We start from the raw sequence: 18,776 nt of genomic DNA on the forward strand, positions 1-18,776 counted from the left end.
TGACAGCTATTTTTCACGAGTAAAAAATCATGGAAAAAGCGATGAATTTCGCGGCAACCATTTTTCACTATGACACCACACGTCATTGATATATGAAGTCCTATATCATTCACGATTTTATTTTCCGATATCGATTTAATTTTTATATATCTTAGCAGCAAATACAAATTACGTGCGTTGTAAGAGTAAGGTTTTGATAATCTATTGTAGATGGTGTAAAGACAATCTTTCTTGGGTTTTATTGATGGTGGGTTGGTTTAAGGATTTACACCAAACGGTCGTTAAGATAGTTATTATGTGGGCAAGATATAGAAAGAAGGGATATTTTAGTCAGCCAAAATAATAACTATAAATGAAATAAATAAATTATAATTAAAATGAAATATATTATAGGTAAAAAATAAATCATAATATATAGTAGTAATAAAAAAGGACATTACTAAAAAAATTCACTGAAAGGTTACGTAAAAGATATTTTTATGAATGACCTTTATAAATTAATTATCAACATCATACTAATTGTTTATGTCTTTATAATTTGAACAAATTTATTACAAGTTGTAGTACGTGAAAATTAAATTTGTTTTGGTCAATAGCAATAGATACTAAGGTCGAATAGAAAGGTCAGAGCACTAAATGTTCATGTCTTTTTGTCACGATCGTTACGTATTTGACATATTTTCGATGTGTCAAGTTGACCTCCACATAACGCAAATGACCTTTGGGTCGGTAATGGCCCATACTAATTGCGACCACTATAATCTTCAACCATTCGTCGTGGACATAAAATACATTACGAACTCTTTTGTTCTGTTTTCAGACCTAATTACTCGACCCGAGGTTTTCTTGTATACATTTTTTTTACATAAACTTTGACAATGTTTCTTACAAAATACAAAAAGATTAATTAGCTCACACCGTCTCGTACTTTCTTATTTATTCCCTTTTCCTTACTGTCTAATTATACATTCGACAATACAGCTGTTGTAACTTATTAAATAATCTTCATACCATAATATGTCACTGAAAGAAAACGCAAATGTTGTTAGGAAATTTTTGACCATTCATAAATTGAAAATAACAATGGATAATTTATTCATTAGGACTAGAGACCACGTGACATTGACTAAGAAATTATTTCGATCTTAGCATAAAACACAGTTAGTTATTATCTGTGGTTGGCAATAGACAAAATTGAATATTAATAGACTCAAGCGCGGCCCCTCACATGACAGTACGTCGACCGTGAGAACGTTTCATAACCCCCACAATGGGGATAATTTTAATCTGCCTCTACACGCTTGGACTCGCGTTATTTGAATGCAATACTCGTGTTGTGTAATGCCTTTTGCTTAACAATTAATGCTAGGTTTGTGAAAGACCATGGTTGTATAGCTATGTGCATACGCTGTCCGAGATTAAACTGTCAAGTGCAGTCTTACAAACAAATATTTATCGGAGCATCGAAACTTTATACTATCAAACTGATGTCTTTGAATAATTATATGTGTATGAAATGATTGATTATTATAAATGTTAATCAAATTTTAATGCTAATATATTTTAGCACCAAGTATCCTTATAATATGAAACTAAACACGAATTACGTAACTATTATTGCATTGAATACAAAAAACGTGTGAAGTAATAAAGAAACAGTTCTGTTTATGATATATTTAAGCAGTAACATTGAAATACGTTCACCCAGATGATTCGTGAAGCATATCGTATTATGCGGATATTATGGAAAAAAAAATTATGAAAATGTACGCAAGCGTGCTAGGATTTTCTTATTCTTTTCGTTGTATTTAATTAACCGACTTACAGTAATGTATTTTTTATAGTAGTCAGCTGAAATATGATTCGAATATTTGGAAACGTGAAAAAAATACTCTTAATTCCATTACAGGACAATAAGATCATGTAATACATATTTAAAAGTAAAAGTAAATTAGCAGCCTGTAAATTACCCTCTGCTGGGCTAAGGCCTCCTCTTCCATTAATTTGGAACATATTCCACCACGCTGTTCCAATGCGGGTTAGTGGAATACACATGTGGTAGAATTTCGGTGAAATTAGACACATGCAGGTTTTCTCACGATGTTTTCATTCACAAATTAAGCACGTAATATATATAGTGGTGCTTGTCTGGGTTGGAACCCGAAATCATCGATTAAGATGCACGCATTCTAACCACTGGGCCTCTCAGCTCTTTTTTTACATATTTAAACATAGAATAGATGTAACTTGGAAAATGCTAAATAAAAGCAAGCAGGTATAAAAATAAATTAAAGATATACCAAAGATTCAGACAACATGCAATATATCTGTGGAGACGATAAAGCAATATAAAAGTTTATTGTGATATAAAAGGATTATTAAATTCATTTGTAACTTAGACAATGATTATAGTCATGTTTTGACTAAATAAATAAATAAATCAACACATTGTTTTAGCTAAAGGATTAAAAGTAAATATTTTACACGTATTTTATTTACCCTGTCAGTACTTCCTCTTATTGTTTTTTTTACATATAAAATATTGTTGATAAAACATATTCATTTGTTAGAACTATTCGGATACTACAAATTGTATTCGGCGTACAAAATTCAATTGAAAAAAACCCCAATGAAATATGTCGTATTGTTATATTCGGTTCGATATATTTAACAAGCATGTCACTTTTTGTAAAAAGGTTATCAATAAAAAAGTGAACGATTGATACACGATTTAAAATCAAATACCTTTCTGTTATCAATAATAATTCGAAACTATATTTTAAAGGCATTTCATATCACTTAGTTAATTCACATACTTTTTCATATTCGCTTGCTTTTTATATTACCTGTCGATACATCATTAGGAACTTGAGAAAGTTTTTTTTAAATTAGGTATTTACAAAAACAGTGGAAGCAAAGGCGTAACAAGCGTTACATCTTCGATTACCTTGAAGAATGCTCGTCTCTATAATTAATCTTTAATGTATTTTGATTCGCTTTTCACCAATTACCGCTAATGTCTTCCTCCTTTTGAATGTAATACGCTTTCCAAGAAATATTATAGTATGATATATATTTTTACTGGTTTGTTATTTTATATAAAAAACATATTATGGTTTTCTAAAATGTTACTTAAAATAAAATAATTTTCGATTCAACGTGGAACTCTGCTAGTATTCTTCCCATAATCCTATTCGATCATGTCGGCACGGTAACGTTTTATAATTTTTAATCATATACTAACTTTAGCTTATTATTATAAATACTAGTACCCTTCCCATAATCCCATTCGATCATACCGGCACGGTAACAATTTGTAATTATTAATCGTATACGAACTTACTTAAGCTTATTAATAAAAAATATAACAAAATAAAAATATACAGTTCTTAGGCAAACAACAATTCTTAAGATTATTACAATATGTCAATTTTCCGTGCTCCAAATAATTTACACGTATCTTGGAAAAAGTAATACCCATTTATTGTAATAGAATCGCTGCTTTTTCTTTTCTATTTTAATTTCACATTGCAAATATATTATTATATGTATATGTAGTATACGGTATGGCAACTAAAATATCTCGTAATTATAAGCTATTTATTATACTTACATTTAGATAAACCAGAAAATGTTTGAAGTGTTACGAATTTTGACACATAGTAACAACAATAGCAACCCTTGCTTGTCGTGTAATATTAAACGAAACATGCTCAATGGTGTTCGTAATAATTAATGATACAACCGCACCGCACAAAACATAAACGACGGGCCTTATCTATGTATAAATAATTCCTCGTCATAATCATGACGGTTTTAAACTCGTGAAATGTGTTGTTCTTTGTTTCCATTTATTTATATTTTTATGTATTGTTAGAAATCATTTATCAGTAATTCAATTCGAATATGTATTGAAGTTAGTAGCAATTGATGGTAACTTCAGAGTTGTCAAAATGTGACAGCTAACGAACATAGACTGACAGTCATAATTGTCTCTGTCACTTTCACTTTGACAGAAGATTTTGGCGGAAAATAGTGATGTAATTGACAATACGATAGTTTTAAATTTTAAAATATAATATCTACTGACTAATCTAAATATGCATCAAGGCAAATATTATAAGTCTTTAATAAAACAAATACTTGGTATCTGTTTTTTTTATTGAGTAATATATAGTGTGTTTTATATTCAACAGTATAAGCAACAAAAACCTTTATTAATTATTAGCTAACCTTGGAAGGATTAGCACAGAACCTTGCATGAATCGTACATTTGTTCTACAGACATTAAGTATTGGCTAGAAACTGCGCGGCGAGCCGGAACGCGTCGCTTTCACGTACTGACGTCTAACGCGTCACGTTTCACTACGTACCCGTTACGTAGAACTTAAATAAAATTTCAGTATATAGTTATATAATAAAACTAATTATATAATACCATAGATAATGTTATGCAATTTGCGTATTTAAATGTGCTGTTAATTATTCCAAATTCAAACTTGAATTTAGACTTTTTTTAAATAAGAATTTAATTTATATTGCATTTAATAATATATTATTTTAATAACCATAGTTGTAGGAATTTTGAACTTGAAATAATAGAAATAATAAAAATCAAAGATTTTCCAAAAAATAAATCTGCTCAATGGTGGAAATAGTGTTTAACCGTGTGTTTAAGTGTTGTATAGCTTCGAAACTGATTAAGAAAATGACATAATAACCATACATGTAAGCCTCCTTAAAAATAACGTAGGTTGGAATGGTTCCACTAAAACCAAAATATTTAAAATTCTTTAAGCTATAATATCCATCTAATATAAGTAATTCTTAAAATAAAAATAATATAAAAAAATAATATTATTAAAACGTAATTGAATTAATTATATTACAGAAAATATCACCTGTAAGAATTTTAACGATGCTCTATAAACCCAAAGCTCTATAAACCCAGTCCAGGCACTCAAAAATTAAATTACTGTGGAATAAAGGAACTCAAATACATATGTACAGTCGGAGTAAGAAATGATTCGTCACCTTAAGATCAATTTTAGTGTGCTCAGTATGAGCGATAATCTGCTTTACCGATCGAGAATGTCATATTGCGTCACAATCATTTCAATTACACTCGTTTTTGAACGCTAGTGTAAAAAGATAATTCAGCTAAACTAGGTTTCATGAAGCGAATGTGAATAGTAAATATAAATAATAATTTGGCCTACCTTTTTCCTCCGAATCAATTTCCTCTATCCTTCAACTGGCAACCCCCAATATACGCCTGTCTACTCGGAATATTCTAATATCTTTCAACGTTTCCTGGGTTTTATTAAGGAAGCGATTGTGGATGTCTACAAATCAACATATGCCTAGCGCTATTATACCGAATGTTTACCTTAGAGTCGAAAAAACAGTACTAATAAGAAAAATATTAAAGTCGATACCAGAGCACTAGACAATACTACATTATATTGATATTTGATTAAAATGTTTGTGTGTATTTTAACAATTGAATTATTGCGGCCTGACAGCGCGCTACCGTAGTCATAAAATAAGTTACAAAAAAAAAAAAAACAATTTATATCGGGAATTCAATGGTATGATCTTTGTTTTGTAATCATCGTTGATCAAATATTTGACACTTTTGAAATGAATTCCAAACTGACATTTGTAATTACTGTTACTGAAAAAAAAAGATTTTCCACAAAAGTGACAATTAAAAAAGTTCGCCTCTGATGAGGGTTGTAAATCTTAGTAATCTATTTTAAAAAAAGAACGATAAAAGATAATTACTGGAATTGCTTTTTGAGACCCATGTCGGTAAAGGAGACGATTTATATTTAAAACGGGTTCAAGTCCTAGCAGGCTTATTAATTTTCATATTAAAATTAAAAACATATATTTATTTATATATATGCATTAACCTATGTTCGTAAATAATTCATTTTATTGATCATAAGTACAATTTCGTTATCACGTAAATAAAAATATATGATTTATAATTTCTTCGAACTCGTGCTGGCTTATGAAGTCCCGGAAGTGAACCCAAAATCTTTGGTTTAAATTAATATATTCTAACCACTGGACCATCTGGGCTTCGTTTACTTCTCATTAAAAACTTAACTATGTGAAAACGAAATTGAGTCAAGTCATACCATGCGGAAAATTTTATAATTAAACATTTTTACTTTTGTACAAAATGTAACTGCGAAGGTGACTTTGGTCACATGACAGGTGATATATATATATTATCGCTCTCTGCCTATCCAATTAAAAAAGTTATCGTCTCCGAAACTAAAGTTGAAGGTAGGTAGAAGTTAGACATCTAGTTTAAACCACCTGACACCTCGTTTGGAGCGCTTTATTAAACTATACCCAATTTCGTGTTTACTGATTTCGTAATCGAAATTTCGATGAGTATGTGAAATTGTGAACTGAAAATCTCCATGGAATTTGCTTTAATAAACATCAAGATCTATATTCTATTTTCAAATGATATATTGTGAATATGTTACAGAATAGAAAAGTGCTATTCATTGTACCTTTTTGATACACCTACATGTATTATACGATTCTGTAATATTAATATTATTAACACTCAGTGGTAGGGTTTCTCGGGGTTGTGTGGGTTTGTACCACCCACTTGTCAATCGCAAAGCAGCACTTATTATAGTTATTTACAGTAAGACATCTTAGCGGAGTAGATGGCACAATCGTAATATATGGAATGTTTTTCACTGCGCTGATTTCTATGGATGGTGACCACTTACCAAAAAGAAAATCCACAATAGTATTTAAAATTATTAATAGCTACTATAAGACTTTATAATTTTGATTATATCAATAAAAAAAAGTGTGAAAGCAGAATGCGGTTGTCATTTACATACTTAACGGGGAAATAAAAAAAATGCTTATTTGTTTATTTTAAACAATAGAAAGTGACAAACATTATCATAATTAGCATAGACTAAAAATTATAATGATATCTCTATTACAAACTATTAAATTTAAAAAGACACTGCAGATAGTTAATTGCAGGCTTTTAATATGACTTTTCTCATACATAAGAGCTCATCAAAGCGTTTTCACTCTTTTCACCGAGTTTCATAATTAGCGTACCACGAAAAATAGGTGCGAACGACGCTCGCATCAGCGACTTTAATTTGTACCTTATTAACAACTCGATAATTGCCTGCCCCAGTAGATGTTCCCGTTAATTACGTTTTGACATTCAATTTTATACAAGTGCTCGGTTATTTTTCGTCCAGAGAATCGTAGTGCTCGTTTCACGCGGTCGTGACTTGTACAATTACCATTTTCAATTTGTATATTTAAGCCTTTAGAATAAATAATTCATATAATAAATAAATCTATATCTATACATATAATACAATTGGATTGTCTGTTTGTAATATAGTTTGTAACATTAAAATAGTTTTTTACTCAATGCATATGCATGTGTACACACGGTACATATACCAAATTAATATTTTTTTCAATTTTTGTCTGTCTTTTTGCCTGTCTATATACGTACACGTATGTGTATATATATACCGAATTACATGTTTTTACATTTTTGTCTGTCTGTTCTGGCTAATGTTTGGATTGGATGGACCAATTTAAATGGTAATGTCACTGGCAGGTAGCTAATATAATAAGGAGTAACTTAGGCTAAAATAATAACTTTTTTGGTAAATTGAAACGCTATATGAAATTAATAAATAATTTATTTTGTTTCAGATACGAAAGCGAACGAAATGATGTCAACGTAAAGCGTTACGCCAATTTTCTGTGCCAAAATGAAATACTCAAGGAATGGCTGGACTTTTGTGAAATTTTAAAACGTTCGCATGAACGAGAGACTTTTTTTCAAAAGTATCAATGGTACGGTGAAAATAGTGGAATAAAATGGGGCGGCGACGTTGGAGATTCGCGACAATCGTCGCTTTCCTGCTTTTTATAACAAAAGACACGCAGTGTCAGGGTAAGTCTGCCTACTTGAGAATATGCCGTAGCGATTTAAAAATATGCAGATTATACATCTCCCATTTTCATACCTTATCAATATATCAAAGCATACTCTACCACACTGCTTTGATGTTGGTTTGTGGAAAATAACATACATTTTATCAAAAAAGAAGGAAAGAAATGTTTATTAAGACACGACACATTTATAAAAAGAATAAAAAATTAAAAAGTATATATTAAGAACATGCGAATTCTGTTGCAATTATTAGCTAAGTTAAGTATTATAATCACAATCAGATTTTAAGTGATATTTTAAATGATGGAATATTTAATAGAAATTGCTTTTTTTCAATTTAAAATCACGTTTCAAAATACGAGCAAGCATCGACGTGTCTTGTATCTTCTAAACACTTCATTTAAATTAACGATATCATCAAAACAAATGAAAATCTTCAAGCAGGTTCTTAAGAGAATTTGAATTGTCATTTTCCAGGATTAAATTAAATTTTCCACCGTCTCGGAATATAAATTATAGGGGCGAGATGTACCGGCAAAGAACTCTAGTTACTAATGCCAATTAAATTGCATAGGAATGTTGATCAAATAAAATAAACGAATGCTGGCTCCAAGTTTATTATCATCTATAAATATAATAAAATCCAATTTTATTTTCTGCTTGTAATATTAAAATAACCGCTTTTTACTAAATGCATTTACGGTATATATGTATACCAAAATAATATTCGTTTCAAATTTCATCTGTCAGTTTGTCTCTCGGTTTGTTCCGGCTACTCTCTGGAACGTCTGAACCGATTTTAGGAAGCTGATGTAATGAGGAGTAATTTTGGCTACAATAATAAATTAAAAAAAACTTTTTGTTAAATTCAAACGCCCACGAAGTCGCAGGAATAGCAACGTAATAAATATTATTTTATTTCATAATAAGCATTATTTAGTTACAAGCAATATTATTTGACAAACATATTTGCTATAATTTACTATAGAACCTTGCTCGAGGAAGGCCATAATGAATTTACGGAGATGGGACTTTGGTGTTAAGTTTTGTCATATAAATAGCACTGCTAATTATAACCCTAAAGTCCTCACAGGGGCGGCCTAGTGGATTTCCTTCAAAAGGCGGAATAAACCTTTGACCAAAATGTTATAAGCAAATTAAAAAAAGAAAGAGGTTATATATGCTTCTAATTGTTGTGGATGTATGTTCAATGATTTTAGGTACTTAAAAAACGGCTTTCATCAACGAAGTTATTTCTAAGGAGGGGTATATAATTAATAAAGATTATCTATAAATTGGTTGCAATGTAATGAGGATTGTTAAAGTTGTCAGAAAAATATACCGACCAAGATTATTAGCGGCCCGTCCAAGAGTCGCACGGGTGGCTTGTTTAAAAATTGTCGTTATATTTCAACTTATTTAAGTAAAGTAAAGTAAAGTAACAGCCTGTAAATTTCCCACTGCTGAGATAAGGCCTCCTCTTCGTTTTAAGGAGAGGGCTTGGAACATATTCCACCACGCTGTTCCAATGCGGGTTGGTGGAATGCACATGTGGCAGAAGTTCGATGAAATTAGACACATGCAGGTTTCCTCACGATGTTTTCCTTCACCGCCGAGCATGAGATGAATTATAACACAAATTAAGCACATATATAAAGTGGTGCTTGCCTTGGTTTGAACCCGCAATCATCGGTTAAGATGCACGCGTTCTAACCACTGGGCCATCTCAGCTCTTATTGACAACTTATTTACAAAAACCTTAATAAATTACATATCTTAACCTTCCCTATGAATCCCTCTATCTATTAGTCAAAACCTCGTGAAAATCGATTCCGTAGTTTTGGAGGAGAGGAGGATGCAGCCGGGGGATTTTGTTTTTTAATATGTATTGATGATATAAATATATTTATAAATCTTTATTCTATCCTTTATCTTTTTAACTAAGCCTACGCAGGTTTTATGAACTGTTTAGGTATTTTCTATTATTTTTGAAAGCAGTTCTTTGTGAATATAAATTATTATAATTAAAGTTAATTTTATGAATTTGTTTATGTACATTAGAATAATAAATAAACTAATTTAAATATAGTTTAATTTATGGCATAGTACCGCTATTGCATTTTCGTTTCTAATTAGGTTATTAAATTAACAAATTACAATTGAAAATGTTAATATGTTTCACATTTAATGATATGACTAGTCAAATACGGTTACGTAATTTTGGCAATGCAATTAATAGTAATAATTCATTGAATGTACATGCATTATTTAATGCACTTCGATATATTTAATAACTCGACCAATTTGAATTTGATAAATGATTCATAAATAACAAATCGTTTAAAAATCGAACATTTTTGAAAATTTAAAAAGGTTATTTTTTTTAATTTATGTTTGGTGCTTAGGTAAAGTATCATAAATTCTAACTTAAAATTATACAAAAAATATCTAATTAACCGTGAAATAATTTTCCGTTTGATGAACATATGTATGTATAACACATATATATTTGTAAAAAACCCTTATTAAAAAAGATATACGTTGTGTTTTCTGACCGATAGATTAAATACAAGTCCCAGTTCAATGTGGGTTGATACCGCCCACGTGTGTCGCCTAACTGGCGCTCCATTTATTATTCAAGAACAAGCACGATTAGTACGAGATCCCACCGCGAACAAATAAACCTCATCTGTCATATCAAGCAATTTAGTTTTTATTTAATTAATGTATACAATTATTTAAACGTTAATCAAATGTAATAAGCGAAGTTAAATACACGCAACCTTATTTAATTATAAAATTTATCTAATATCTTCGTCGAAAACTGAAATTTAAAGAAATTAAGAAATTACTAATAATTCGGTTTTCCCTACTTAAATTGATTATGACTTCATGACTAGTTTCCCTTCCATGATATTTGTAATGGATAATGGCTCGCTACGTAAGGTATATTGAAAATTATACAATACAAATTACATGTACTTTTTATTCCTTCGCTCTCGTCATTCTCCTACACGCAAGAGTTACACGATTATCGAGGCTTCAGGTGCTGGCAAAGAGTTAATAGCAAATAATAATTTGTTACACAATACTTACAATTTTTATCCTTCGTGCAATCAAAAAAAGTCTAATATTTCTCACTTTAAAAGAAAAAATTTAAAAGATTAAAGCCATCCAATTCCTCATTAGAATTTTTCTTAAACGGAAAATTTTTAAATGAAACATATGAAATCACGCTTTTCCCAATAAGACCTCGTACTAGCCCAACCATCCGTGATCGCCGTATTAAGCTCTATTCATACAAGCGACGCAAGGTGAATAATTCTTTGAGGGAAATCTATAGAGCAATTAGTATTAAGCTTTCATCAAAGGATACCCAAATGAAGCTTCATTATAAAGTGAAATATCACATGTATATATCTAAATAAATTTAGAATAATTTATTACACATTATACTAAAACAATAAATTATACTCTGCTTATGCGATTTGATAAATCTTGGTAGTTGAGTTAGAACGATGCTCTTAATAATTTTAGATATATTTTATTCAGTTTCATTTTCATTGTCACTGTCATCATACTTTCCTTAGTTGTTGGTCCTGCGCCAATCAACTCCTGTTTCGACCAAGTCGTGTCATAGACCTATCTTGCCGTTGGACCTCTGACGCTCAACCTCTCCAATCTCAGCCAAACCGTCACTGCCTTGCTCTTTCTATGATTAATGTTATACTTATATAAATTTATTTAATTTTATGAAGATAACAATTCATAACATTATGTGCTTAAATATATATAAATATGAATTAAAGATAGTTACTGCATACAACTTGACTGCGTGGAATTGTAGAAAGAATGCAAGCAGCATTTCCCGTTGAATCGCAATTCCGATCCTCTGTGATACGAACGAACCAGCTCTCCATTTAAATTAACTACTTTATTTAAATAATATTTATTTCCTAATTGTAATGTAATATACTAACGTAAAACTTGATTAAATTTCTGTAATGGAATAAATTTAAATGGTCAATTTTAATATATGATTAAATTAAATAGTTTTTCAAATTTTTAAGAAACAGGAATAAAATATATGAATATTATTATTATTAATAACTTGTCCGAGAATGAACATCTTTGGAATGCCGAATTTTAATTGGTCGATATCAGCCGATGACGTCATATAATATAACCAATGCTCATTTTATTGAGTATCTACTCAGATTAGTAAATCTGACTATGACAAGCATTTCAGAATATCATCTCATTGTCTGACGTAGAAAAATTTCTTAATAGAAAAATATGTAGTCGCTTTGTGAACTTTGTAATGTTTTATAAAATAGAAATGTCAAGCTCATTGTGTACATAATACTTTATGTTTCATTCAATACGTTCATTGTGAATTGTGTCTATGCAGTCTCATACAATTTACTTTTATTGAACGGCGCTTATCCTTCGTATTGTGCCAATATGCAACACGATGGCAATCTTTATGACACGTTGATCCAATGAAAAGTGAGCAATAACCATTTATGTAAAGCACCCAAAAGCCAAACGATGAATTTGTTACACTTAAAATAGAGGAACACGTTTCTTGAACGTTGCTGCTATGGCAGTTTGAAAACATACCTTTGGTATATCTATATGAGGAAATAAAAGAAATTATAAAAGTAATATAGGCTATATGCACACAAATGTGTGGAGGAATACATTGGTATGTAAATACATAACAGCTATTTTGTTTTGTTCTTATAATATTCGAAAATACTCTGAATTAAATATACATCTGAGTGTAACAAGTAACATTTTATTTAATAATACTAAATTATATTCGTACAGATAACTAAACTAACAAGAGCGGTCTCTATGTAGGTAACATAGAGACCGCTCTTGTTAGTTTTATTTATTTTATTTTCTACTAAATTTAGCTTACCAAAATGTAATTTTAAAATTCAATGTGAATAAAGCTTTAGAGCGCCTGTTTTAAACTATAGAATGGTTATTGCTAACATAAAAACACAGGCGTGGGTCGAATAACTATTGTATGCAAACAGGTCCTACTATGCATTTTGTTCCAGCTGACCGGTTCAACTTACCTAAGTCTCGTTGGATTCCTGTTTCTATATATCACATAATAGACTAGTCTGGTACATAAAATAAACTATTCAAATACCACATACTTGTGACATGGAAGCTAGCAGTTACGATACTTGTTTATACGAGTAGTTATGGCGAGTTCAAGTTTTTTGTTGAAATAACAAATCCGAATAAAGTGTGACTAATTCCAACCTAGTTGATATTGTCGTTGCATAACAAGTAACGACATTATATAGAACGAAGCTCTTTTTCTCTTTTACAGCAGAGTGAACTGGCACAAAATCGACACGTAAAGAAAAGCGTTATGCCCTTCGAGGCGACCTTTCCATCTTTTTCTTTTTTTCTCCATTTCTTTCTTTTGTATACATCTTTATTTCAACTATTTTTTTGTTATTGTTTTAATTTATGTAATAAATAACAAATACACACAATGATATTTCATCGTGTGTATTTATGTATGTATTATTTAATACCTAATATACAAAAACAACTTCAACAAAAATCTTGAAATCTTTTTTATAACTTATAATAAGAGATGTATTTCACCCATTCCCTTAGCAATATTATAAACAAGTTCACACTGTGTCCCTTGTACCTGTACTTCCACTGGCTCACTCGTCCTGCAAACCGGAATACAACAATACCATGTATTGCTGCTCTAGAATATAATATAATAAATATATCTTACTAACCCCGACGGGACTGGAAATGGCGCTACCAAGAATCTTCATTGTTTTGATTTTCTTATAAGTAAGCTGTGGGGGATCACTCGGGTCGCAAAAATCGAAATTTATGCTGTCGGAGAAGGTGGGTGTTATATAACAAACTCATTTTGGAATTTTGATGAAATTAAAAAAAAAAACACTTTATATGTATATGTATTTTTATACTAGTCGTCGTTTTAAAATAAATAGGATAAAAAGTAAATGGTGATGATTATATAACTTCTTTTTACAGAATAGAAGCAACGTCTGCGTAATATTTTCTCATCGCTTCGATTTATGCATAAGACAAAGAAAACACCCGTAAATGATAATTCATGATTAACGATTTTAATATCACCAAACAGACCTTTAGATATTAATGTTTCCCTATTAAAAGCATTTAATATAGAATCCGATATCAATATTGTCAAATGATCAATATTTAATTCTGAATAAAACTAAATATTCGACGGAGTAGAATCGTAATTAACTTTCAAGTAATTATATATTAATGAACATAACTGATGTTAAAAGTACATAAGCTAATTACATATGAGCGTGGCACGTTATGTGCTGTTGTATTTCAAACATTTACCGAAGTGTGTACGTGTTCGGCTTGTCTAATTGACTATTAGATCATGATGTAGCCCCGGGTCATATTGAATTAAGGTGTTTTGTTAAATTACATCAAAATTCCATACTAAGTTTGTTTTCCGTATCTTTGTTAAATCAATTGTATCAGATTATTAAAAACAAATGTAATAATAATTAAACCTACGGCTTGAAATTTGAACACCTTTGCCGATAGCAGACAAACCGTCACCCCCTTTTAGCCTCGATCGAAGAATTTAAAGAGTACCCTATGTCCTTCACAGGGACTTAGCTTACCTACTTACGATTTTTTTTTTCAAAACGGATCAACAATTTAAGCGCTTAAAGCTAATAGATAGAGCTACTTTCGCATTTATAATCTTAATATAGATAGGAAATTGTCTTTAAATTAATTTCTGTTTGAGAAGATTTCATAATAATAAATAAAACGATTGAATAATAAAGAAGGTGGTAGGGCTTTGTGCAAGCCCGTCTGGGTAGGTACCACCTACTCATCAGTTATTCTACCGCCAAATAACAGTACTCAGTATTTTTGTGTTCCGGTTTGAGTTGTTTGAGTGAGTCAGTGTAACAACTACAGGCACAAGGGACATGACATCTTAGTTCCCAAGGTTGGTGGCACATTTATGATGTAAGGAATTGTAATATTTCTTACAGCGTCATTGTTTATGGGTGATGGTGACCACATACCATCAGGTGGCCCATATGGTCGTCCGCCAAACTATATCATAAAAAAAAGAAATTAAAATGGTTGCTTTATATATCAATGATAGGTTTTTTAGCTTATAATATTAATATCAATAAAGCATCTCGAATTTTCTTTATTCGAAATAACGTTATAAATAATCGTAAGAGAACAAGAATTCATTTCATACCCTTCGTCTTCGTACTATATACGATGTAATTTTGATATTTTTTTTTCATCTGACTAAAGTATGTAATTTTACGGTTTGCACGTGGAGTTCCCTTTCCACCTTAATCTCACTGGAACCCCTCACTTATCGTAAATTTTGGTATACTCAACTAATCCTCTCCTCGTTGCGATTGCTACGTAAGATCTTACGAAAATTCGATGAATAATCAAATATCGTTCTTGATAAATAGAGTTAGGCTTAAACATTTATCTTTAGACAGTATATATATATATATATATATATATATATATATATATATATATATATATATATATATATATATATATATATATATCTGGGCCATCTGGGCAATGGCCCAGTGGTTTGAACGCGTGCATCTTAACCAATGATTTCGGGTTCAAACCCAGGCAACCACCACTATATATATGTGCTTAATTTGTGTTTATAATTCATCTCGTGCTCGGCGGTGAAGGAAAACATCGTGAGAAAACCTGCATGCGACTAATTTCATTGAAATTCTGCCACACGTGCATTCCACCAACCCGATATATATACGAAATAATGTATTTATTTCAGTTGATATATCAGGGTTAGCACTTTTTCAATAAGTAAACTTTATTACTTAACTAGCGACCCACCCCGGCTTCTCGCGGGTGCTGGTACTAAATTTTATAAAATTTTGACGACTTCCGTGGTCGAGTGGTGTGTACACCGGTTTTCATGGGTACGCCACTCTGAGGTCCCGGTTTCGATTCCCGGCCGAGTCGATGTAGATTACCATTAATTTTCTATGTTGTCTCGGGTCTGGGTGTTTGTGGTACCGTCGTTACTTCTGATTGTCCATAACACAAGTGCTTTAGCTACTTACATTGGTATCAGAGTAATGTATGTGATGTTGTCTCATATTTATTATTATTTATTTATTATTATTAAATATACTAAATAATTTTCTTGTTCCTTCACTATTTTGTCTATGTATTGTACAAAAATCTTCCTCTCGAATCACTCTATGTATTAAATAAAACCGCATCAAAATTCGTTGCGTAATTTTAAAGATCGAAGCATACACACTTTGTTTTATAGTATGTAATGAATATGATAGTATACATAATATACGAAATATTATATTTATTTCAGACGATGTTAACAGGGTTAGCAATAACTAAAACTTATTACTTGATGAGGTATTAACTGCAACGTTAGAGAATAAAAATAATATAAAATTCAAAGTATATACGAGTCAAGTGTTCTAACTAGTTTATAAGCAGTCGTTACATTTCTACAAACAAAGCTATCGGCCAACTAATCGTCTGGCTGAGCTTGTTAACCGCCATCACTCAGCCTACAGAGCACCTACAGAGTTTAAGGATAATTATATCGTTCAATGACAACGAAAATAAAGTTATCGCGCAAACAACTGGCGTGGGTGTACCGTGTTGAAGAATCGATTCGTTATGCTAGCGAATGGTAGAATATAAGACTTTATTCAAAATCGATTAAACTGATTCGAAATGATATGTCAATTTACGAAATCAAATGTTTGTGATGCTATAGAAACGTCGTAAGTACCTTTTAGGAACTGAGTATTAAATATTATAAAATTATTCAAGACTACATTTCTATTTTAAATAAATATGGGTATAACTCACTTTTTTAGGCTTAGTTATTATTCCTACAAACATACCTTTTTATCATACCCATTTGATTTTCTCATTTTCATAAAAAACATTTTTAAAAGATAATGAAAAAAATATTTAAGGTCCTTACTTAGTTCCTTTTCTAAACGTAATTTTATTTACCATTTTTTATTAAAATAACATATAAAACTATAAACGAATACTGAATATTAACGTGTTTCTTCATGGAGTAATAAATTTATGTAATAAACCTTGAAATTGTAGTTACATCGTAAAGTACTCATAAAATAGTTAAGGGATTCGTTGGGGTTATAAAAATGATTGTAACACTTTCACAAACCGATTAACAAACTAATCAACTCGTTGGACTTGTAGTAACCGCCATTGTTCTGCTGGTAACAAAGTTTAAGAACAATTGTCTTCCGATGTCCCACAAAACAAACTTTTACTGATTGAGATTCGTGTTCGTAAATAAACTACTTTGCCCGCAACTTTGCTTACATTATTGCAGAATAAAGAATACAGGCACAGGAAATAATTTTCAAATTAGGTTAAGATCTTGATTGTTTTCTTTTACTGCATGCTGTGTTCTTCTTTAAGTAATTGTGACACTTAGAATATAATATTATTTTGTTATATTATATTATTATAAACAGAGTACACATTGTTGAAGAACTAAATAAAATAAATAAATAAAACATGAAAATTGTTTTTTCGCATTAGTTGAGTAAATTTTGAAAGAGTAAAGTTTTGAGCGAATCGAAGCGTACTCAGTTATATAATGACATTATATAATAACAATAATAATAGCGACAGTATTTTATCTAGTGGTACGCATATATCAATAAAAGTATATATTATAAAGTGCACTTTGTACACTATGAGTTATGACTTAATTAAATCGTCGTTTGGTTACGCCCGGTGAGATTTAAGACTCGTAAAGATACATTTACACTATAATATATGTATCTGTATATGGTGTCATTTCTAGTACTCTACTAAGTATTTTACTAATATTCGTATACACAAGTAGGCTTTATATGTCTTCAGCTTAAACTCGAACATTCATTTTATTTGAGGGGCCTTTCTCCTGCCATTTAAATTAATAAAATAATTAATCTTACAATGAATATTTTTTGCTGTTCTTCTTAATACTATTATTTTTACTTTTATTGCCTACTCCTTGCTCTATTATTATATGTTTGTGTTTCAATTTGAACGGAGAGCTAACCAGTGGAGTTCAAGGAAGTCTAGTCTTCTTAGAAATAATTTCAAACTTTATTTATATTACTTACAGTGTCAGTGCGAATATTTATGAGCGAATGTCATCCACTTACCCTGAGGTGACGTCAGCCACCTTAAAATAAATAAAAAACCGTATAAAAGTTATACAAAACAAGTATGGGGAAACGCCCAAAGCGGTATTGAAACCTGAGAACCTCAAATCACATTTCAGGTTCTTACATTTCAACGTCTACGATCCCTTGAGTCCGATTTTATTTTAATCATTGTCAAATTTGTGTTTTTATAAATCGTAAGAGCAACAGCTCCAAATAAAATTTATATTATAAATAAAAGAGAAATTATAATTTCAATGACAGGAAAATCTTTCTTCCCTGCTTCCTGGTATAGTATATTGAACAAAGGAAATTAATCCCCTTGTTACTTAGCCCTTTGAGTACGATACGCTCAAACTGTTAATAATTTTATATAATAACATCCATTTTCTCTTTCACGCATTCGATTATATTATGTTGGAAAACGTTTTGTTTACGTTTTTATACAACTACTGTTCGTGTTGTTATCTTGGACTCTTAAGGTATCCTTATGTCTCTAGAAGTATCTAATTATTTGAATATATTCAACGGATCCAATTTAA

The 18,776-nt window shown here is 30.6% G+C and overlaps 1 protein-coding gene across 1 annotated transcript in view; it reads left to right on the forward strand.

Moving 5' to 3' along the window:
• Nucleotides 1-18,776, forward strand: part of LOC124536520 (mucin-5AC) — a 64,314-nt gene that overhangs the window by 31,414 nt on the left and 14,124 nt on the right. Inside the window, exon 2 of the mRNA XM_047113078.1 lies at nt 7,735-7,978. Coding sequence (XP_046969034.1) covers nt 7,903-7,978 — 76 coding nt within the window. The 5' untranslated portion in view covers nt 7,735-7,902. The remainder of the gene's footprint in view (nt 1-7,734; nt 7,979-18,776) is intronic.

Source organism: Vanessa cardui, chromosome 2, assembly GCF_905220365.1.
Source record: "Vanessa cardui chromosome 2, ilVanCard2.1, whole genome shotgun sequence".
Classification (NCBI taxonomy): Eukaryota; Metazoa; Arthropoda; class Insecta; order Lepidoptera; family Nymphalidae; genus Vanessa; species Vanessa cardui.